The 24,065-nt window shown below is 43.2% G+C and overlaps 1 protein-coding gene across 1 annotated transcript in view; it reads left to right on the top strand.

Annotated features, from left to right (window-relative positions):
- dlgap5 (discs, large (Drosophila) homolog-associated protein 5) overlaps nucleotides 1–24,065 on the top strand; it is a 49,838-nt gene that overhangs the window by 5,690 nt on the left and 20,083 nt on the right. Inside the window, exons 5-10 of the mRNA XM_080217668.1 lie at nucleotides 8,375–8,461; nucleotides 10,500–10,573; nucleotides 15,048–15,346; nucleotides 17,873–17,994; nucleotides 18,413–18,509; nucleotides 20,176–20,264. Of these exons, the coding sequence (XP_080073794.1) occupies nucleotides 8,375–8,461; nucleotides 10,500–10,573; nucleotides 15,048–15,346; nucleotides 17,873–17,994; nucleotides 18,413–18,509; nucleotides 20,176–20,264 (768 nt within the window). The remainder of the gene's footprint in view (nucleotides 1–8,374; nucleotides 8,462–10,499; nucleotides 10,574–15,047; nucleotides 15,347–17,872; nucleotides 17,995–18,412; nucleotides 18,510–20,175; nucleotides 20,265–24,065) is intronic.

Genomic DNA, 24,065 nt, shown 5'->3' with positions numbered 1-24,065 from the left:
TCATTTTCACATAGTATATAGTGAAATGTATTATTTCTTGCACTCTAAACAGAGAAAGCATACCATTCATAGAGAAGGAAAGGAGCAGAATGTAGTGTTACAGTCGTAGCTAAGGTGTAGAGAAAGATCAATTTAGTGCAAGATAAGTTCATTCAAAAGTGGCAGCGGGGAAAAAGCTATTTGAATCAATTGGTACATAATCTTTTGTATCTTTCTCCCAATGGAAGAAGGTAGAAGAGAGAATGTCCGGGATGCGTGGGGTCCTTGATTGCTGGCTGCCTTTCCAAAGCAGCGGGAAGTGTAGACCGAGTCGATGGATGGGAGGCTGGTTTGCATGATGGACTAGGTTTCGTTCATGACCCCTTGTAGTTTATTGTGGTCTTGGGCAGAGTAGGTGCCATACCAAAGTGTGATACAACCAGAAAGAATACTTTCTACGGTGCATCTATTCACCAGATTCTCTGTCTTTTCTGTTGCACATCTCATCATTGTATGAGATCCAACCCACTACAGTGGTGTCATCAGCAAACCTGAGGGGAATTTGGCCACATAGTCATAGTGTACAAGGAGTATAGTGAGGGGCTAAGGGCACAGCCTTGTAAGGCACCAGTGTTGCAGATGATTGTGGAGGAGGTGTTGTTGCCTACCCTTACTGACTGCAATCTGTGGGTTAGGAAGTATAAGATCCAATTACAGATGGAGCAGCCAAGCCCCAGGCCACAGAGTTTGGAGATGAGTTTTGGCAAACTGAGGGAGTGCAGCAGGAACAGTGCTGAGACCTCAACTTTGTTTCTGACCTATAGCAATCGTTTAAATGAAAGTTTGGTCTTGTACACAGATACAAAGGGTCCCAATGGTACTCTGACAGGTTGAGTGAATGGGCAGATGGAATGACTGAGCAGAAAAATTGGCAGATGGACTATAATGTGGGGAAATGATAGTTGTTCATTTTGCTTTCCTATTCTTCGTGGCAAAATGTTTAGATGGAGCAAGTGCTGCAGTACAGAGAGATCTGGGTATCCGTGTACATGATTCTCCAAGTCAGCATGTATGCGCAGCAGGTAATGAGGAGGGCAAATGAAGTGTTGGCTAGGTTATTGCAATAAGGGTGATGTAGAAAAGTAGGGACATCTTGCTACATTTGTATGGGGCATTGTGAGGCTGCCGCTGGAGTACTGTGTGGTTTTCATCACCTTAAGAGGGTTACTGGGCAAGATGACAGCTCAGTGACTATCACTGATTGCTGTGCAGACACATGGATTTGGGCTGGTGTCTGTGGGAGTTTGCGTGTTCCCCCTGTGCTTGTGTGGGTTTTCTCCAGGTGCTCTGGTTTCCTCCCACACCCCAAAGATGTGCTATTAGGCTGATTGGCAGTAATAAATTGTCCCTAAATTTGTTTCCCTCAATGTGGATGGCCATTAAACATTAGATAAGGGTCATGGGTGGAGGGAGGGGACTGGTGGTGTTAAGATGGCGGCGCAGGCTCGTTGGGCCGAAGGGCCTGTTTCCTGGGCTGTTTTTGTTCTTTTTGTTGTTTTTGTTGTTTGTTCTTTATCATAGAATCCCTACAGTGCAGGAGGAGGCCATTTTGCCCATCAAGTCTGCACCAAGAACAATCCCACCCAGGCCCTATCCCCAGCACCCCATATATCCCCCTGACTAAGGGGCAATTTCGCACATCCAATCAACCTAACCTACACATCTTTGGACTGTGGGAGGAAACTGGAGCACCCGGAGGAAGCCCACATGGAGAATGTGCAAACTCCACACATACAGTGACCCAAAGCTGGAGTTGAGACTGGGTCCCTGGTGCTGAGGCAGCAGTGCTAATGAATGCACCACCATTGCCACACTTATACTAACTACAGTGCAGCCTCATTGTAACGTGGTGGTTGGGGTCCATAAAATGTTATCAGGGTTGCATTGAATCACTAAGCCGGAAAGAGCAAACAAAAGGGTCCATCCATCATATATCATATCTGATTTTGCCCTAAATCAAAGTGAGTAAAATCGGGGTTCTGCTGTATGTTATACTAGCATTCAAAACAGTTCAAAGAAGGATCACTAAGTTAATTCTTGGGATGAAGAGGCTTGTCTCGAGGAAAGATTTGATTTATTATTGTCATATGTACTAACATAAGTAAAAAGTATTGTTACTTGCACACTATACAGACAAAACATACCGTTCATAGAGAAGGAAACTGGAGAGTGCAGAATGTAGTGTTACAGTCAGCTAGGGTGTGAGAAAGATCGACTTAATACAAGGTAATGCAAAGGTTGAGCAAGTTAGACCTATACTCACTGGCGTTGAGAAGAATGAGAAGTGATCTTTATTGAAATATCTAAGTTCCTGAGGGGGCATTGCATTTTGGGGATTCTAGAACGAGGGGACACAGTTTAAAAGAAATAAGTCTCCCATTTAAGCTGGGGAGAAAATTCTTCTCTTGGGGTCAAAGGACAAAGAAAATTACAGCACGGGAATAGGCCCTTCAGCCCTCAAAGCCTGTACCGACCATGCTGCCAGACTTAAATAAAACCAAACAAGATAAGAACAAAGAAAATTACATTGGTCTGGCATTCTCTTCCTCAGTAAGCTGTGATGGCTGGGTGGTTAAGTACGTTGAAAGCTGCGTCAGGCACCTCTTTGATCAAGGAAGAGTTTTGAGGGTTAAGGTGACGGGCAGGGAAGTTGGGTTGAGGCCATAATATTAATTGGTGGGGCAGGCTCAAGGGGCTAAATTGACTATTCCTATTTTCCTATCAATGCATACTGTGCACACTACAGCATTATGTTAGTCTGCAAGCTATGACAGGGTAAAGGTCTGAACTGAGCCAGCTGTTGTGAATACACAAGGTTCTGTGCATGAGTGTGGGAACCAGGCCTGGGATTGTCATAGCAGCACGCAGGGTTCCTTCACCTGACTGAAACTTGAACCCCTACAATGTAGAAAGAGGCCAGTCTGCACCAACTCTGACTATGCCATCCAGACTCTCCCTCCCCCTCCACACTTTCCCCATAACACTGTGCACCTAACGTGGCCAATCCACCTGACCTGCATACCTTTGGACATTCAGGGTGGGCTCCCTCAATTTTTCACTAGGCTGTTGCACCAGAACACCAGTTGTAAGTCTTTCACCTTAGCTCTGTGTACTTTGCTTGATCAATACAGCCTTTTACCTTTTGCAAGGGAGCAAATATTAGGTATTGTCTCTGAATCATGTTCTTTTCAACAGTTGCGTTTATCCATACAAAAAAGAAGTCAATAATATTGGCTTAAAGTTGCACCACAGGATATAATTTGCTTCCAGGGCTGCTTTGGACTGGGAGGAAACCCATGCGGACAGAGGATGGAAAGTGCAAACTCCACACAGTCACCCAAGACATCGTTGAATCCATGTCTCTGGTGCTGTGAGACAGCTGTGCTAACTGCCGTGCCACCCATCTAGGATGTATACAATTCAGCAAAATCATCTTTTGTTGTTGGCACAGACTTTGTCCAGTCTTGCATGTAATAACTGTATGGAAAGATGAAATGTTCATTGGTGTTTTTTTTAAAACTTGGACTTTGTTTTTTGGTAGCCTCTGATTGCTTTTTAAGGTTACTGGTTGGGCCTCACCCAGAACAAGAAAACCTGAGCACTGTTGGATTTCCACAACTAGTCCTTGAACAGGCATTCTATCCCTTAAGAACACTAACAAAGTGCCTATTGCCCTCTTGAGGTGGCCTGAGTATTTTGCCTGTCCCAAAATGGCATTGGACATTTTCCAAGTGTCCTTGAATTCAGGACTTAGCTTTGCATATCTGAATCTGGCAAGGGGCCGACCAAAGCAGATTACCCGAGGGTAAAAGTGAGATGAATAATAGCTGGCGCCAAAATCCTGAAAAACCCACAGTGCTGCTGTAGGTTGACTTTTGTTGCATACGTGAGCTGGAGCTCAGATATCTGTTTTATTGCAGAGCTTCTAACCCAGCTGAAGCCTTTGAACAAACCAGTCTTGAGAACATGATTGTTAATTTCAAAGAACTAGTGTCCCAAATGTGTTGTACAGAACTGCCTAAACACGTGTAAATGCAACCTATCGAAAACCTATTGAAGCATGAAATAACTGATGGAAAATCTATCGGGTTAATCTAACTGACTAACCTCCATTGCATAATCTTTTACTTCAAGTGTCTGGAAAGCAGCCCTGGAAACAAATTATATCCTGCAGTGCAACTTTAAGCCAACATTATTGACTTCTTTTCTGTATGGATAAATGCAGCTCTTGAAAAGACCGTGACTCTGAGACACTACCTGATATTTGTTCCCTTGCAAAAAGTAAAAGGCTGCACCAATCAGGCAAAGTACCCAGACCTTGGATGAAAGAATTAGAACTAATGTTCTAATATGGCAGTTTGAGAAATTGAGGGAGCCCACCCTGCAGTGCCTCAATTGATCAAGTAATGAAAGCTATTAAAGTATGTTTAAAAACATTTGGATGCCACAGATTATCTACAGGATCAACATTGAGAGAAACTAGAACGGCTCCAAAAGCAAGCATGTAAATTTATGAAAAGTGAGATAAAAAGATTGTAAGGGGAATGGTGTTCAGTGTCACCAGTTCTGGAGAAATGCTAATGTTTGCCCATGTGGGCAGGGAAGTGATAGCCTGGTGATATTTTCACTTGACTATTAGTCCAGAAACTCAGCTAACCTGGAGACCCAGGTTCGAATCTTGCCACGACAGATGGTGGAATTTACATTCAGTAAAATATATTTGGAATTAAGAATCCACTAATGACCATGAAACCATTGTCGGAAAAACCCACCTGGTTCATTAACATTCTTTAGAGAAGGAAATCTGCTGTCCTTGCCCTGTCTGGCCTACATGTGACTCCAGAAGCAAGGCAATGTGGTTGATTCTCAACTGCCCTCAGGCAACTAAGGATGGAAAACAAATGCTGGCCAGACAGCAGCATCCATGTCCCATAAATGAATTTCTTTGAAAAGATGATTGTTAGTTTAGAATGTTGTTTGTGTATGGGCAGACACTTCAACCAGTTTGTGTTAAAACACGTGCCCTTACTCATGAGAAGGACAAGTCTTGGTTCACGGATCGACCTGAGTTTTATTAACAACTCCTTAGCGCATCACGCTATTCAAAAACAACTCTTAACTCCCTGAATTACTTAATACTTTATGCTATCTGTCTGAGGTTCCTAACACAATTCAATGAACTTGACCAAGCTGCCAGGTCCAGTTCTGAGCTCTGCTGTCTCTCATCTTCGAACTCCAGATCTTCATGAAGATTGGTCTCGCGTGCTTTTTTTTTTGTATACTTTTTTGGTATTTTGTTCCTAATAAAAAAGCTAATACAAAACAGATCCAAGCTGACAGGACTGGCCATATCTCCCGTTTTGGTCTCAATCAAACGAGATTCAAGTTGACAGGCTGAGGGGTTACTTCTCCTGGGTTTGGTCTGAACTTAACTTTAGCCAAAAGGTCCTGGTGGCTTTTAAAAGATTGCTTCAGGTGGCATCTCGATATTCCCTCTTCTGCCATCTCTGGGTTTCCACCTAGTCTGTGCTGTAGGTGGCCATCAGGTGTCTCCTCTTATCCTTCACACCCTTCAATGGACAGAGGTGTCCATCCCCACGTGCATGTTACTCCTTTCCATAATGGTGGGAATCTGAAGTGCAGGAGAGTCTGGCTGAAACTGGGGAATATATGTCCTCATTTGCTTAGCTGCAGATTCCAATGTTGGACTGGGGTGGGCACAGTATGAAAGCTCATAACACCAGGTTGGACTTTAACCTGGTGTTGTGGACTGCTTATTTGATTGGGGCTGAACACCTCTGGTTCCAACCTCCAGGACAAGTCCAAGCTCGCCCTTGCTTGCCTCTAATCTGTGCCTGTTATTTTTAAACCTGTCTGAATTACCATCAAGCCTGGTCACAGAGACTGTTTATTTTAGATTGTCCAATCCTGTGCTGGGCCTAGTTGCTCAGGCGGTTGACTGCTTGGCCACAAGGAGCTGAAGTAATGTGGATATCCCCAGATAGTTGGAATAAAACTCATTGTGGCTAAAACTTTGAATAAGCTTTGATTAAACAAAATATCTAAGTCGTTTAGGCTTCACTGTGGACACCGTTGGTGGGAATGTTTAGGCTGCTATTGGAAAGGGGTTGACCAGACAGATCAGAAAAGCAATTGTGGAATTATGGTAGATAAAGACCCTTGAGACACCAAGTCAGTCACTGCTATACAAAAGGAATAGGCCATTGGACTGTGAAGCATAATGGCTACTTGTTTTGATTAGTTACAGAGCATTGTGGATGGTGCAGTGGTTAGCACTGCTACCTCACAACGCCAGGGACCCAGGTTCAAATCTGGCCTAGGTCACCGTTTTGTGTGGTGCATGTTCTCCCTGTGTCTGCATGAGTTTCTTCTGTGTGCTCTGGTTTCCTCCCACAGTCCAAAGATGGGCAGGTTAGATGGATTTGCTGTGCTAAATTGATCCTAGTGTCATGAGGGTTACGGAGAGGGGGCCTGGGTGGGATAGTGGTCGGTGCAGCTTTGATGGGCCAAATGGTGTCATTCTGCACAGTAGGGATTTTGTTTGTATGCATTTCTAAAAGACTTGGGGCGAATAAGATCAGAGGGTATGGGGGGGAAGAAAGCAGGATTAGGCTATTGAGTCAGACAATCAGCCATGATCGTAATGAATGGCAGAGCAGATGCAATGGGCCAAATGGCCTCCTGCTCCTACCTCCTAAGTTTCTGTTATAAGATTAGACTGAGCTAGTAAACAATCTACTAAAATTTACATAGGTTTGTGATAAGATGAGAATAGAGCAAAATAACAGGCTGCTTTTGTTCCTGGGCTTTAGGAAGGAGAGTTTACTAATGATTTACTAAAATGGTACCAAGTGTGAGGGGCACTAGTTGTGAAAACCAGAAACTAGAGAAGTTGAAATTGGTTCTCCCTGAAATGGGTCATGGGGAGGTTTGAGTGATCCTCTGATTCAAAATGAAAACGTGAACAGGGAGTGATGTGATTATCTTGATTGACAGTCTGGCTATTTAGAAGACCAGTGGACTGAGTGGTGTAGGGCAGCACAGTAGTTAGCACTGTTCCCTCTCAGTGCCAGGGTTCCAAGTTCAAATCCAATCTCAGATCACTGTGGAGTTTGCACATTCTCCCCATGTCTGCATGGGTTTCCTCCAGATGCTCCAGTTTCCTCCCACACTCCAAAGGTGTGCAGGTTAAATTGGTTTGCTGTGCTAAATTGGCCCTATTGCCAGGGGATTAGCAGAGTAAGTGTGGTTACAGGAATAGGGCCTGGGTGGGATTGTGTTTGGTGCAGACTTGATGGGCCAAATGGCCTCCTTCAGTACTGTAGGGATTCTGTACCATTCTATGCTTGTAAGATTGACAGGAGTTGAAAGGGAAAAGTGTATGCGGTAGTTTACTAAATCAGATTTTGGAACAAATTGATTAGATCGATTAAAATTGGAGCAGTGTTGAAAAACAGCTACCTGATGGAACCTTTTTAAAAAATCATAGGCAGGTGATGCTGCTGTCAATAAATAGTTATACAGCACAGTTTTACAGTCGGCTTGGTTTATGTGTCTGATATCTAGCAGGTACTTGGTTTATAAATAATTCAGCAGCGCTCTTAAAAGCTTTTTTAAAAGCATAGTCAAGCTTTAATGTTTAGTAGAATCAGAATTTTTAAATTTACTGCCTTTAAGAAAACTGAGACTGGCAGCATTTTTATATAAATAATGTAACTCGTAGTACAGTGTGACCCATTTTGATTCCTGAAATGCACACATTAAAATATTGTCCGAAAGTTCTGTTCCTTTTCTTGGTACCTTTTATCTCCATTCAAACACTCTCCTGGTAGCTTGTGCAGCATTTTTTTGTGATAATGAATTTTAATGCAAACTGGAAATATTTCAAATTTTTGATAAAGATATACCTTCCAGGCTATAGCATGGGACTTTCTAGCTTTCAAAAATGGCACAGTGGCTAGTACTGCTGTTTCACGGTACCGGAGACCTAGGTTTGATTCCTGGTTTGGGTCACTGTCTGCGGAGTCTGCATGTTCTCCCCATGTCTTTGTGGGTTTCCTCCAGGTGCTCCGGTTTCCTCCCACAGTCCTAAAGACCTGCTGGTTAGGTGCGTTGGCTATGCTAAATTCTGCCTCCGAACAGGTACCGTAGTATGACGACTGGGGGGGTTGTCACAGTAACTTCATTGCAGTGTTAATGTAAGCCGACTTGTGACACTAAAATGAACTTTTTAAATTTGGAATGTGTGAATTTACTGTTGTTGTGTTATTACAAAAGCTAATCAACTTTAATTCTCCTAACAAAAAATTTCTAGATGTCCAAGCTGCGTCTGTCAAACTGTCGCAGACGAGGGGTCGGGCTGAACAAAAAACTGCACCCAAGTCTCTTAAACCTGTACAAGGTAAGTTCAGCTTGAATGAGTCATGACACACACTAGCTCAGCTAACTAAATCTGAGCAGTTGAACTGGGAAGCTGGGGTTGATTCATAATTTGTGTAGTGGGGCTAATAAAGTTCTCCATTGCTAACTCCAAGTTAGGGGAAGAGAAAAATCTTCCAGAATCCTGGTACTATTTATCATCACCATTGGCTTTTACTGCAATGCCTTCTGCAACTGAATAGTCTAAAAGTAAATGTCACTGGATCCTGTAGCTTCAGTAAATGGTCCATTCAACTCTGTGCCTGCAATGTACTAGTTACACACTTGATATTCAACCAACACTGATATCTGGATCTGGACCTGTTTATGATCAGCTGTAACACATCAATAAACAATGTCCAGAGAAAATAGGCACGAGATGTAGTTAAACATTTTAAAGCTTATTTATTAGTGTCACAAGTGGGCTTACATTCACACTGCAGTGAAGTTACTGTGAAAACCCCCCCAGTCGCCATACTCCAGCACCTGTTTGGGTACACTGAGGGAGGCCCACTCACTAGTCATCTTGCCCATCACTGGATTAAAGTGAAACTAAAACATATAGACTTGCAGGCACCTTTGTTTAACATTTAACTGAAGTCTTAACCCCCAATAGCACATTTGGTGCAGCTGCTATAAACACGGAGAATTTAGCACGGCCGATGCACCTAACCACGTCTTTCGGACTGTGGGAGGAAACCAGAGAACCCGGAGGAAACCCACGCAGACACAGGGAGAACATGCAGACTACACACACAGTGACCCAAGCCAGGAATTGAACCCAGTTCCCTGGCACTGAGGCATCAGTGTAAATCACTGTGCTGCCCCAATCCTGATGCCTTGTGCTTTTAAACTAGACTGAATGAACTAGCAATTATGGTGGGGCAAGAGTTCTGCCTGAAATTTTTAGCTATAGCATTTGCTTACCTAATAAATGGTCCCTTCAAAACAGCGCACCTTTCAGCAAGCAACCCATAAAAGGTTCTAAATATTCATTCATGGAATCCCTCCACTGCAGAAGGAGGCCATTTGGCCCATTGAGTCTGCACTGACAACAATTCCTCCACCCCACCCCCCATATTTATCCTACTAACCCCACTGACACTAAGGGGCAATTTATCATGAACAATCAAACTAACCTGCACACCTTTGGTCTGTGGGAGGAAACCCATGCAGACACAAGAAGAATGTGCAGACTCCACACGAGTGATCCAAGGCTGGAATTGAACGCGAGTCCCTGGCGCTGAGAGTGTGCAGTGCTAACCACTATGCCCCAGTTGACGCAGAAGGCATCTAATAAGTTGATTATTTCTTCATGAAAGAAAATTTATAGCTTTTACAATTGCGTCCCATCTTTAGTGCTGTGTGTCGTTGAAGATTTTTTGATCAATCACTTTATCGTGGGAAGAATTTGTATATTCTGGTGCATTTTTTTTAAATTAAACCAAAGCTGTTCAAGTTTAGAAATCCCCCAGGGCATGGGTCAAAAGCAGACAGATTTATCAGAGCCCAGGATTAAAGAGGGTGTCCAGAAATGAATGGGCAACAAGACTTCCAGCAGTCCCAAAGACATGCTAGTTGGGTACATTGGCCATGTCAGATTCTCCCTTTGGACCCAAACAGGCACCAGAATGTGGTGACTACGGGAATTTCACAGTAATTTCATTACAGCATTGATGTAAGCCTACTTATGATGCACACAAATAAAGTAAATTAATTAACACAGGCAGCATTTTGCAAAATTGTGGGGCTTGTCTGGTTTGAATCTACCTCTGGGGAAAAAGAAACTGGTTTCATTGGGCAATGCTGTCCACTGGAAGGACAAGTCTTCATTGCCCTGTCCCACTTGTATTCAAACAACAGATGAAGTTCAAAGCCGAGCTGTTATCTAGTTGCTGATCAGAGCATTGATGTCCAGAACTCCGTACACTCAAACAAGTTCCCAGTTAACAAGTTTGATTACGATTGACAATTGGTATTCTTGCAATTTTGAGACCAATTTATTTATTTTTTTGGTTTAGCCTCTAAGCCTCAGACAGCTATCAACAAAGTAAGGAAAGCAGGAAAATCGGAGGAGAAATCTAACAGCAAACCGGTGAGGACTATCATCTATTTCAGTAGAATTGCAAATTCCTTGATCAGGCTTTTGGGAGTAGTATTTCCCTTTTCCATTCAAATTGAGATTTTATTTTACTGTAGTGTGCTGTTGCCTACATTTCACAACATCATCTTTGCTTGCATAATTGTAAGTCCCAGGAATATGATGTGTCTGCCATCCCATGGGAAAAATACATCAATTCATTAAGCTTATGCGCATTCAAGAGGGTCTTGGCTGTACAAAGAGGAACAGCAAACAATTGGAAGGCAAATGGCATGTTGGCCTTTGTTGCAAGAGGATTGGAATACCAGCCTAAAAAATCTTGCTAAAATTGTACAGTGACACCATGTCTGGAGTGGACCACAGTTTTGGTCTCCCTATTTGTGGAAGGATATACTTGCATTGAAGGTCTTACTGTGAAGTTTTGGTTCCTGGGGTAAGCATGTTGTCTTCCGCTGCGCTGAGTAAATTGGATCTATTTTTTCTGACCTCGGACTTAGGTGATCTCATTGAAATGTACAGGATTCTAAAGGGGCTAGACGGAGTACACTGAGCTCATTTTCCCCTGGCTGAGACACGAGGGAGCAGCTTCAGAATAAGGGGTTGAGAATTTAGCACTGAGGAAATGCCTTCACTCAAAGGGGTTGTGAATCTTTGGAATTTTCTATTGCAGGGGTTAGGGAGAGTGGCACAGTGGTTAGCACTGCTGTCTCACAGCACCAGGGGCCCGGGTTCAGTTCTGGCCTTGGGTGACTGTCTGCGTGGAGTTTGCACATTCTCCTGTGTCTGCGTGTGTTTTTCTCCCCTCTCCCCTCTCTCTCTCTCTCTCTCTTCCTCTCTCTCTCTCTCTTCCTCTCTCTCTCTCTCTTCCTCTCTCTCTCTCTCTTCCTCTCTCTCTCTCTCTTCCTCTCTCTCTCTCTCTTCCTCTCTCTCTCTCTCTTCCTCTCTCTCTCTCTCTTCCTCTCTCTCCTCTCTCCCCTCCCCCCAACCACCACACACAGTCCAAAGATATGAGTTGGGTTGATTGGCTGTGCTCAATTAACCCTAGTGTTAGGGGGATTAGCAGAATAAATGTGTGGTTACGGGACTAGGGCTTAGATGGGTTTGTGGTCAGTACAGACTCAATAGGCCGAATGGCTTCCTGTACTATAGGAATTGAGGTGCTTCATAATTGAATGTGTTTAAGGCTGAGGTGGACATATTGGTATCAGTGAATTGAAGGGTATGGGATGGAAGTTGCAAAACTCAGTTCAGTTTGAAGATCAACCAAAGTCGTATTCATTGACCAAATAGCATGAGAGATGTATGCTGTGCTCCCAGTTCTTGTAGCCTTACACTAGTGGATCTCCAGTTCTACATGATAGGCCAGCCAATGCACTGTTTTCTAAGGGCAATGTGCACAGCTCTCTAGTTTAAAAAGCAGCAATGTATAATTTGGTGTGCCTTTTAGAGCTATTCTCTCCTGGCGAACATTGTCTTTTTTAATCTAAATGGGGTGTCTCCCAGTTTCATCCTTGAATCATTCTAATTGGTTTGTTTGAGGCCATGGTATTGTCTGAGACAAATGGTATCTGCCACACATTAAAGTGGCCATTCTGATGATCAAACTAAACCAGTTGAGCCCGATTTGCTCTGCTCTTTTATTGTCTGTGTATATTGTTTGCAAGTCTCCCTTGCCCATAGCTTACAGTGAGTTGTTAGGGTTGGGGTGCATAACCAAGAAATCGGTGCGATTGAAACCAGTATTAAACGCTTTTCTACATATTGTAAGCAGACTAATCTTTTACCCACTGCAGTATAACAACTGCAGTCACATAAAGGAACAGCCCTGTGAATCAAGCTACTTAATTCAAAAGCTACGCTTCGGGTTTTCAGATTTCATGCAAAAATGCCATTGTTTGACAATTTAACAATAATGTCACTAGAGGTACCACCACCTCCTGATAGCTGAAGACCAAGGAAGCCTCTATTGTTGGGTTGGTGAAGGATAAGCCTTACAAGTTCCTGGATTCTTGATTTGATAATGTTGGTTCATTAAAACCCTGCAGTGCGGAGGGAAGCCATTTGGCTCATCGAGTCTGCACCGACCATAATTCCAACCAGGCCCTATCCCTGTAACCCCATGTGTTTACCCTAGCTAGCACCCCCAGACACTAAGGGGCAATTTAGCATGGCCAATCCACCTAACCCCCACATCTTTGGACTGTGGAAGGAAACCCACGCAGACACAGGGAGAATGTGCAAACTCCACAACCTAAGCTGGAACCCAGGTCCCAGGTGCTGTGAGACAGCAGTGCTAGCCACCGTGCTGCCTGTGTTGGAATGGTGTTGGTAATGGAACATCTATTAAGAAGTTTTTGTTAACAACAAGTCATTTAATTGCCAATACAGGATTAACACTATCAACATTCTGAAATGAAGGGTTGGGGGAAAATATGCCACCACTTACGAAGTAGAAATCAAGGCCAATGGCTCAGGAGTGAAGTGATCAGGTCTGTTCAAATTAATCCCTCTGCCATCTGTAACAAATTTCTGGGAATATAGTGCACAGTCCCACATTGACCCTGTATACACTAAATCCTTGAATTATAATGTCCTAATTATTTAAAAAGAAATATGCTCCAAAATGACAGCCACCTGCCGTACTTATTTATTGTAGTGAAATGGTGAGGGACATCGCTAACTCATTCAGGCAAAAACTGAGTTCCGGGGGCACTATTAGAAGTGGTAACAAAATGTGGACTTTACAAAGAAAGTGGCAAGGTTTAGGGAAAACACAGCAGAGCTTTGGGCCTGTGTAGTTGGAAGTCCTATTTGGAAAGAGAAGGCATTACAATGCAACAAGAAACCAAAGTTAGGGGTATGTAAAGTTCTTGTAGCACTGGAGATGGGCTAGGCTTAGACCATGAAAAGACTGGAACACAAGATGAAAATCTTAAATTTTGATGTGCTGGACCAGAAGCAAATACTATTCTTAGTAAGGTTTTTGTTTTTGCAGATTACTTGGTCTACAATTTAGTCACTTTTATATGTGAAGGACGTTGTTAGGACTTCTAACTAATGGGACGTTCTATGTGCTCCAGTCTTATCAGAGCCATTGGCCTCCAAATTGAAATCTGGCAAGATACATCAAACCTATTAAATCATTGTTTCCAGTTATAGATCCACAGCTTAATGAAGACAAGTGGTGCGCACACACAGGCCTTTAATGGCTGACAATTCAATCTTCATTATTGTTTCAATTGTACTTGGGAATTTGTCTGCCTGTCTTCTCCTCTTTCATGCAGTCTGTGTCTATTTTACTGTTATTTGTTCCTGTTTGATGAAACTTGAGCGAATTGAGTTGAAGTCTGAAGCAGGGAATTGTGTGATGGCAGAAGTACACGTTGGATATAATTGTTACATATTGCATCAGCTGCATTGTTAAATGTGCCAACATACAGTGGCACAGTGGGTTGGCACAGTGGGTTAGCACTGTTGCTTCACAGCTCAGGGGACCTGGGTTCGAATTCTGCTTGGGTGACTGTGTGGAGTTTGCACGTTCTCTCCATGTCTGCGTGGGTTTCCTCCAGGTGCTCCAGTTTCCTCCCACAGTCCAAAGATGTGCAGGTTGGCCGTATACTAAATTGTTCCTTAGTGTCCCAGGATGCGTGGGTTAGAGGGATTAGCAGTGTAAATGTTTGGGGGTAGGGCCTGGCTGGCATTGTTGTCAGTGCATGCTCAATGGGCCAAATGTTCCCTTCCTGCAATGTAGGGTTTCTATGATTCTCATTATATTTTCATATCTGTGAATCTGGTTACTGACCCTGTTTGCTTGGCTACAAAATGTTCTTGTACGAGTGTGGTTTTAAAGCTGAAAGTTTATTTATCAGTGTCACAAGTAGGCTTACATTAATACTACAATGAAATTACTGTGAAAATCCCCAAGTCACCACACTCCGCCACCTGTTTGGGTACACTGAAGGAAAATTTAACACAGCCAATGCACCATAACCAGCACGTCTTTGGACTGTGGGAGGAAACCCACACAGATATGGAGAGAACATGTAGACTCCTCACAATGACCCAAGCCGGGAATCGAACCCAGGCCCCTGGTGCTGTGATTTTAAAAGGATGATGGTTCAGTTTATATACATGCACACACAACTGGCCCTGAGTAATTTTTAAGATTCCTGTCCAACCTTAAACTGTTACCTTATTAATCTCTGATTTGATGTGTGCAGTACCATAGCTACAATGTAATTTGCTTGTATTGCAAATGGGTCAATTGGCATTTTAATATCGTTTTATGTTTGGTTATATGTGGAAAATGTAAATTGTCCCTTGGCTACTCAACATGTCAGTCATCTGCACACCATGTCATAAAACTGTAATACATTGCTGTAACCTTGCACCTCACCTAAAGCGGTTTAGTCAAAGACGGTGAAGTGAAATTAAGTATCTCATATTTGCAATAAATATTGCTTTGCAGGTTGCTGCTGATGAACCGGAATCTGTCCCTTGTGAAGAACAAAAAATGGAAGTCATCAGCGAGAAAGATCAACCCACAGGTTGTGAGGAGCCGATTCCACCGACTGCAAACGACGATGGGCATCAAATGTTGCCAGTCTTGCGTTCTGGGCGCCTGGGCAAGAGAGTCTCCTTCGCTCCTGAAAATTACATCTTCGCACCGGTGGCCGGACTGTCCGAATTCAAATTTCCCCCACTCAGCCCCCACAGTGTAAAAAATTTCTTTACATCTTGTTCTTGGAGTCCCGTTGAACATAAAGTGTAAGTAGCTGCTGCTTTTGCAAACTCTGCTAATGACCCTCATGAAGCACAGTTAGCAAATCTACACAGCGCAAACTTGTCAAAGTTCAGTTCTTTACAACTTATCCCTATTTGGTCTAACATGTCCTTGCGCAGTATCCACAGGCCATCCCGCTAGGGTGTGTGCTGGCTAGCAATCGGGAAAGGGAACACCGGCTGCTGCTCATTTTCCTTCTCGATCTTCTGTTAGTCAAAACAGTGAAGCCACACTGGCAAAGGGCCACAATTCAGTCATCTGTGCCAAATTAACTGATTATGTTTAGGTCAACAGTTGGGACTATTTGGCCCTTGGCCCACTTGGATGTGGCGTAGGAAATTTGGCTGTAGATGGTTCCAGCAATTCCTGATCAACATCAATTCTCCTTTTTGCTGGAACTGCATAATATTTTGCAAAAGCAAATCAGGTACATCGCTCCCTCTGGACACATCAGTTCCTCGCTGGGGTACAGTTCTAAAGTGTCACAAATCACTGCAATAAAGTTACTGAAAATCCCCAAGCCGCCTCACTCCAGCACCTGTTCGGGTACACGGAGGGAGAATTTAGCATGGCCAGAGTGCCTAACCAGCATGTCATTTGGACTGTGGGAGGAAGCTAAGCAACTAAGAAATTAAGTTGATCTTATCAGCCAAATGGACTGATAACTCCCCATCAAGACTCGCATTTATACGTGAATGCTGACCATTAGGTGTGAAGTACTGGGGAGTGGGATGACATGGTGGCTCAGTGGGTAGCACTGCCCCCTCATAGTGCCAGGTTTGATTCCTGGCTTGGGTCATTGTCAGTGTGGAGTCTGCACGTTCTCTCTGCGTCAGGTGCTCCAATTTTTTGGATTTGATTTGATTTATCATTGTCACATGTATCAGTCTACAATGAAAAGTATTGTTTCTTGCATGCTATACAGACAAAACATATCGTTCATGCAGAAGGAAATAAGAGTGCAGAATGTAGTGTTACAGTCACAGCTAGCATGTAGAGAAAGATCAACTTAATTTCTTAGTTTCTTCTCACAATTCAAAAGATGTGCTGGTTAGGCACTTTGGCCATGTTAAATTCTCCCTCAGTGTACCCGAACAGGTGCCAGAGTGTGGCGACTAGGGCATTTTCACAGTAACTTCATTGCAGTGTTAATGTAAACTTACTTGTAACACTAATAAATAAACTTTAGAACTGTACCACAGCAAGAAGTTGATGTGTCCAGAGGGGGTGGGGGGGATGGAATTAGCATTTCCATATAATTGCTTCAGAGCTTTACAGTGCTTAGAAATAGCTCTTCACCCCATTTAACAATGGCCATCAGGTCGAAGTGACGATAGCATTTCTTCACGGTTTCCATTTGTGTGGTGACCTTTTTCAAAATGTTTCCAGCAAAGCTGCATCGGTGGCACAGTGATTAGCACTACTGCCTCTCAGCTCCAGGGACCCGGGTTCAATTCCTGGCTTGGGTCACTCTGCAGAATTTGCACATTCTCCCTGTGCCTGCGTGGGTTTCCTCTGGGTGCTCCAGTTTCCTCCCACAGTCCAGAGGTGTGCATTGGCCATACTCAATTGCCCCTTTGTCCCGGGATGCATAGGTTAGAGGGATTAGCAGGGTAAATATGTGGCGTTGCAGCGAAAGGGCCTAGGTGGGATTGTTGTCAGTGCAGACTCGATGGGCCAATTGATCTCCTGCACTGTAGGGTTTCTATGTTAATGGGGTAAAAGCAAAATGCTGCAGCTACTGGAATCTAAAATAAAAATGGAACATTCTGGAGAAATTCAGCTCTAACAAAGGGTCATCCAGACTCAAAACATTGGCTCTGTTCTTTCCCCACAGATGCTGTCAGACTTGCTGAGATTCTCCAGCATTCTGTTTTACTATCTGTTCATAGTGCAGAAAGAGGCCATTCAGGCACCGATCAAATCCCTACACCCATAACTCCATGCATTTACCCTAGCTAGTCCCATGGTGCCTAGGGGGCAATTTAGCATGGCCAATCCAACTAACCTGCACATCTTTGGACTGTGGGAGGAAATGGGAGCCCCCAAAGGAAACCTGCGCAGATATGGGGTTTTGCTATGGGTACCTTAAGTGTTATTGAGAGGGGGGGATTAGCCCCAACAAGACTTGTAATGTTTGCCATCTATTGTGCACTCCGTTTTTTCCACTACCATCTCCCCAGCTGTGCTATTTTGTTAGCTATCTCTGATCCATTTCTTTTTGCTGCCCCCTCTGAACCTTATTGCCCTTTCTTCCTGCATGAGCATGCTTTTAATGTCTTAATTAAATTCTGTACATGTGGCAGACACTATTGATATTCCCATGTGGTCGCCTGTGCTATTTACTGACTATCCATAGTAACACTACTAATTTATCTGATCCCTGATTTTTTTTTTTTGAGTGCCACTTTTTTTTGCCTGTTTACTTGGACTTTGTACCTTAATTCTCATGCCCTACCCTGATCCTGCCAAAAGGATGCGCTTAACTTGATTCCTCTTGCTCTGTCCAGGAACACTAATGTTTCTTCTGCAACAAAGAATTCATTAACCAGAACCAGGAGAAGTAAGTTTGCACCGGAAATTGAATCTGAAAGTCTACCCGAAGCAAAGAATGAAGACACTGTTAATGCTGGTAAGCTGACGGGTCTCGACAAGTGAATAACTCATCCTGTGGCAGTATAATGCTGTGGTTCCTGTCATATGTGTTGTAAAATCTCTTACAGTATCCTTTTAACATGATGGAGCTAACCAAAGACTGAATGAGACACTGCAATTAAATTTGAGTCTTATTACCCAAGGGACTTACAAAAATTAGCCTACTGGCCTTCAATCTGCATCACCTGCCTGTGCTTTGTCTTCTGAATTAGTGGAATTACTGATTTTTAAATTGAAACCATCTTTTTTTAAAATTACTCTTATTTGCCTCTATCAAAATTTTTTGGTCTTAAGTTGTCTCTGGGTTCACTTAGATGGACTCCCAAAGTCCACTCGCTGTTCCAAATAGTTTTCAGATCTGCCTCTTTTCTTCACCCCACCCCTTTTTCCCTTAGTGATCGAAGATGTACCGGTGCCTAACAAACTCCAAGATTTTTCTTCAAGCTCTGTAGTCAATATCAACGGACCAGTGCACGACGTTGCTTACTTCAGGTAGGCCACAAAGTTGATATTATCATGCAGTGACAATGCCTGTAACAGTGATGTTTGGATGCATCACATCAATTTACCAGATTAATTTTCTGAGATTAACGTGCCCTCTAATGACATTGAGGAGATGTCAATTTGGAGGCAAAATGAATGTCCTCTATCTTCTAAAAACCAAGAGGAGATCTATTGCAAATTTTGAGTGGTTTGGCTGGATTTATATTTTGCCTCTTTAAGACTCCTTTTTATTCTTCCAGAATTTTCAGGTGTGGGCTCTGAATCTGTCATACATTTGTGTCTCTGCTTTCCTACAAGCAAGGCGGTTGAAGGATGGTGATTTGGAAAGTCACACACCTATTTGTTCTTTGTTATTCATTCATGGGGCATGGGCATCACTGGCTGGCCAGCATTTATTGCCCACCCTTAGTGTAGAGTCAATCATGTTGCTGTGGCTCTGGAGTCGCACGTAGGCCAGACCAGGTAAGGACAGCAGATTTCCTTCCCTGCTGCAATGTGCGTCCAAAATATCGGGTTTTGGTTTTCCAAATGAGTTACCAATTAGCCAAAAGAACAGTCATAGATTGGCTTCATGTTTTCCTATTTCTTTTAAAAAAGAATTGCTCACAGACCAGCTGGTTTGGCCTGCTGCTTGTCTCCTAGCTCACGGCCGTTATTACTTCGTAGCAGAATACTTTAAAGAGGCTTAAAGCTTTGCAACAGATGTAAAGACCTGGAAAACAGAAAATGGGTCGCTGTTGCTATCAGCTGCGAACAGGCATGTTAAGTTTTTTTTTCCCCCCTGTAGTGGCATCAACTGTGGAATCGTTTGTTTGCCTGATAGCATTGCAATAAGATGCAAATCGCTTTGTTATCCTTGTATTGAATATTTTATGAATTCTTATTATTGTTAGTTGAGAAGATCACAATGTATAAAAAGTGGTGGGGATATTTTACATTTTGCTAGTTCATAGAATCCCTACAGTGCAGAAGAAGGCCATTCAGTCTGTCAAGACTGCACTGACAACAAACTCACTTAAGCCCTATCCCATGTATTTACCCTGCCCCTGCAACACTAAGGGGCAATTTAGCATGGCCAATTCATCTGACCTGCATATCTTCGGAGTGTAGGGGGAAACTGGATCACCTAGAGGAAACCCAACCACACACGGGGAGAACGTGCAAATTCCACACGGTCACCCAAGACCCGGGTCGAACTCGGGTCCCTTACACTGAGGCAGCAGTGCTAACTTCTGTACTACCGTGCCACCTGGGGATTCTAAGTTAGAACATAACAGCCATGAACTTGAACGCCCCAGTCAGGGCTTAATTAGCTGAACTGGATTGCAGTATGGCTGTTACAGCTTGTCTCAATGTGGTGGCTTCTACAGGGGATAAAAGGAACATTCCTGATTGCTGTCCACTGATCTGTTATGAAGTGTGTTTGCATTGACAGGAGTAAGCATGGTTGGTAAATTTTTTTTGAGGGCACAAAATTAATAAAAGGGATGTCCACACCAGAAAGTGTGCATGTATAACAATATCACCTCGTTTTGTTACCATTTGAGTCAACCAACAAATACTGTAAATACTTGGAGTGGGCACCATGCCAAAGCAGAACTGACCCAGGGAAAATGAGTTGGATGGTTTTTAACGTGAATGTGTTCTTTTGCAGGGGAATAGTCGTGTCGGAGACAGAGAGCCTGACTGGGCTCTGCCAGCTGTGGGAGGGCTATGCTAATTCCTCTGAGGTTCCAGATGGCGGTAAGATAAATTTTACCAATAAATCCCACTGTCTTAAGGCAATTTTCACAAGCTGGTCTTGGATCCTCTCTAATACTATGATTTAAGAGCGATCTGGTTTTGTTTCACTTCCTGATTGTAAAATGTCGTTACTCTGACAAATTTGCACCTCCCAAGTTAATTTATCAATGGGTCAGTATGTTAATAGGAGTGAACGCCACTTATTTAAGCACATTAAAAGTGACAACATCCAAATGATTATCATTTGTGTTAAATTGCACATTCCTTTTTCTTGTAGGCAAAAATGATTAACCATCATTGTGCCGAGGTGACTATTTAGCTTGGCTTATTTCTGTAGCCTGGAAAAAACATGCAACAAAAAAAATGCATTGCATTCCAGATGGGAGGAGAGAGTAGGCAAGGCATCGATATTTATTTATTAGTGTCACAAGTAAGGCTTACATTAACACTGCAATGGAGTTACTGTGAAAAATCCCCTAGTCACCACCTCCAGCGCTTATTCGGATGTGTAGAATTCCTACAGTGCAGAAGAAGACCATTCAGCCCGTTGAGTCTGCACCAACCACGATCCCATCTAAGCCCTAGCCCCATAACCCCATGCATTTACCCAAGCTACTCTCCCCAACACAAGGGCAATTTAGCATGGCCAATCCACCTAACCCACATGCGGGAAGAAACCGGGGTACCTGGAGAAAACCCACACACATGGGGAGAATGTGCAAACTCCTCACACAGTGACCCAAGTGGGTAATCGAACCAGAGTCCTTAGCGCTGTGAGAGAATTTAGCATGGCCACTCTTTCAGACTGTGGGAGGAAACTAGAGCACCTGGAGGAAACCCACACGGACACAGGGAGAAGATGCATACTCAAACAGGCAGTGACCCAAGCTGGGAATCGAACCCAGGTCCCTGGCACTGTGAGGCAGCAGTGCTAACCACTGCCACCTGTATATTTGTATATTTTGATAACAATTATTTGATAATGCAGATAAACTTCTTGTATCACATTGGTGTTTATTCCTTAAATTTCACATGTTTGTGTTCTTGGCATGAAGCCAGGTTTACTGAAATTATTCCATTTTTTTCCCCCTTCCTTTGCATCCACTGGGTGGCACTGTATGACATGTTACTGACAAGTATTTGAAATGAGCTTGATCCAATCCGTAAAGGCTAAAGTATTTTTGAACGCTATTCTTAAAATTGCAGCCTGGATGACAGCACTGTTAGGCAAACTTGCCTTTCATAAATCTTCCATGAAGTATATGAATTTCTAGTCTGCGTGTGAGTGATTGGAGCTGTGATTTGACAAGCAACTCTGCCTTTTTGAAGTCTGCTGTCACAACCTGTGGTTGGATGTCAGTTAAATTTTATCACCAATCAAGCATAATTAGATTCTATTAGTTAACCTCCACCAAATGGTCAATTCTAGGCAAAAGGTAATTTTTTTTACAGGCTCTGAATGGAAGCGTGGATGCAAAGAAAGTCTACAGTAGCATAAAAAGTAGCTCCAAAGATGTGTGGGTTAGGTTGATTGACCATGCTAAATTGACCCTAGTTATCAGGGTGACTAGCAGTGGCGTTACAGGAATAAGGCCCGAGTGGGTTTGTGGTTAGTGCAGACTCAATGGGCTGAATGTCCTCCTTCTGCACTGTAGGGATTCTGACTGAGGTGCTGGACTAGGCCATTCAGTCCTCCGAGCCTGCACCACCATTCACTATGATCACGGCTGATCATGCACTAAGTATCCCACTCCCACTTTCTCTCTGTACCAAATGATCCCTTTAGCCGCAAGGACAATATCCAGCTCCCTCTTGAACACAAAAAAGACAGTAGGACTAGGGGGCACAGCCTCAAGATAAAGGGGAGGCGGTTTAGAACGGAGTTGAGGAGGAACTTCTTCACTCAAAGGGTGGTGAATCTCTGGAATTCTCTGCCCGTTGAAGTGGTGGAGGCTGCCTCGCTAAATATTTTTAAGAAGCGGGTTGATGGGTTTTTGATAAGAGAAGGGATTAAGGGTTATGGGGAGAGGGCGGGAAAGTGGAACTGAGCCACGACAGATCAGCCATGATCTTATTGAATGGCGGGGCAGGCTCGAAGGGCTAGATGGCCTACTCCTGCTCCTATTTCTTATGTTCTTATGTTCTTATAACTTCCCCAACAGCTTTCTGTGGTAGAGAATTCCACAGGTTCACAACTCCCAGTCAAGAAGCTCTTCCTTATCTCAGTCCTGGGCGGCTTACCCCTTATTCTTTACTGTGATCCCTAGTCCTGGACCTCCCCAACATTCTTCCCACATCTAGTCTGTCCGGTCCCATCAGGATTTTGTACGTTTCTCTGAGATCCACTTCCATTCTTCTAAATTGCCTAGTCGATGCTGTGTCTCTTCATATGTCTATCAAGGACCAATCTCTCCCATTGCCATAGAGGTTTTGCAGGCTTTGATGTTCAGTCTTTTAATTGATCACAACTTTACCCTTCCAAATAAAGTCACAGAGCTATTTTAATACACACTATAAAGTCACAGGTTAATGCTGGTAACTAGCCAGAGTACAGTATTCAGGAATATATAGGCAATTGTAGTTTCAAATTCAATTTCAAGTAATTAGCACATACCAATCAAGATATGAGTTATCTCTGTCCATTCATAGCTGCTGATTAATGTTACATTACATTGGTCTTATTGAATGGCGGGGCAGGCTCGAGGGGCCAGATGACCTACTGCTCCTAGTTCTTATGTACATAAGGTACAGATATTAAAACCAATCAGTTATCACATGCCTGCTTAATTATAATATACAACCAGTGTAAAGATCTATCATGTTAGCTGACCTAATTCATCATCTTTACAAGTTATTAGATGTCCCAGTCTGTGTACATCATTCCTCCTCCGCCTTTGTCTAGATGTTTGATTTTAAGGAATTCTCTGACTAAAGACTTTGGAGCTTATCTGTGGAGACTTTTATTGAGGCTTTTTTTTTCAACCTCATAACAGCTTATATTATTTTTAATCTTGTGCGATTATTAGAGAATGGGCTTTGGTAATTAAAATACAGAAATGTTCCACTCTCTCATGAAAACCCTCGCTGTTCCTCTTTCCAGAAGGTGATCATCCTGCCTCTTTTCCCTCATCTCAGTGTTGATACACAAGCAACACTGGCGAGTGTGATCATCTTTCTTTGTGAGAGAAATACTCCAGATACCGAAGCGTTTTGTTCTTTTGACCCCTATTGACCTTTTTTGAACAAAAAAATACAGCACAAGAACGGGCCTTTCAGCCCTCCAAGCCCTTGCCAATCATGATGCCCTAACTAAACTTGAAAATAAAAGCATCTGCCATTACAGGACCCTATCCCTCTATTCCCTCCCTATTCATGTACACAGCCAGATGCCTCTTAAATGTTGCTAATGTGCCTGTTTCCAGCACCACCACTGGCAGCATGTTCCAGGCACCCATCACTCTCTGGGTGAAACCTCTACCTCTACCTCCACCCACCTTACATATCCCCCTTAAACTTTTCACCTTGAACCTGCGCTCCCTTGTAATTGACACTTCCACCCTGGGGGAAAAAGTCTCTAACTATCCACCCTGTCTATGCTTCTTATTATTTTGTAGACTTTTATCAGCTCTCCCTTTCCTGGGATCCCTTGAGTCATGCCCTGTTGAATGCTAGCCTGATAGACTACAGTACATTTTCCTGAACTTATTCTGCAAGTAGTTTTTTTCTTAAATACAAGATCTCACCTGATTTCCTGCCTTTTCACTTGTGCATCCCAGTCAGCAGAAATGAAATGAAAGACCT

Source organism: Carcharhinus amblyrhynchos, chromosome 35 (assembly GCF_965287045.1).
Source record: "Carcharhinus amblyrhynchos chromosome 35, sCarAmb.v2.hapA, whole genome shotgun sequence".
NCBI classification, from domain to species: Eukaryota; Metazoa; Chordata; class Chondrichthyes; order Carcharhiniformes; family Carcharhinidae; genus Carcharhinus; species Carcharhinus amblyrhynchos.
The sequence above is the reverse complement of the archived record's forward strand: the minus strand, read 5'-3'. Positions and strand labels throughout refer to the sequence as shown.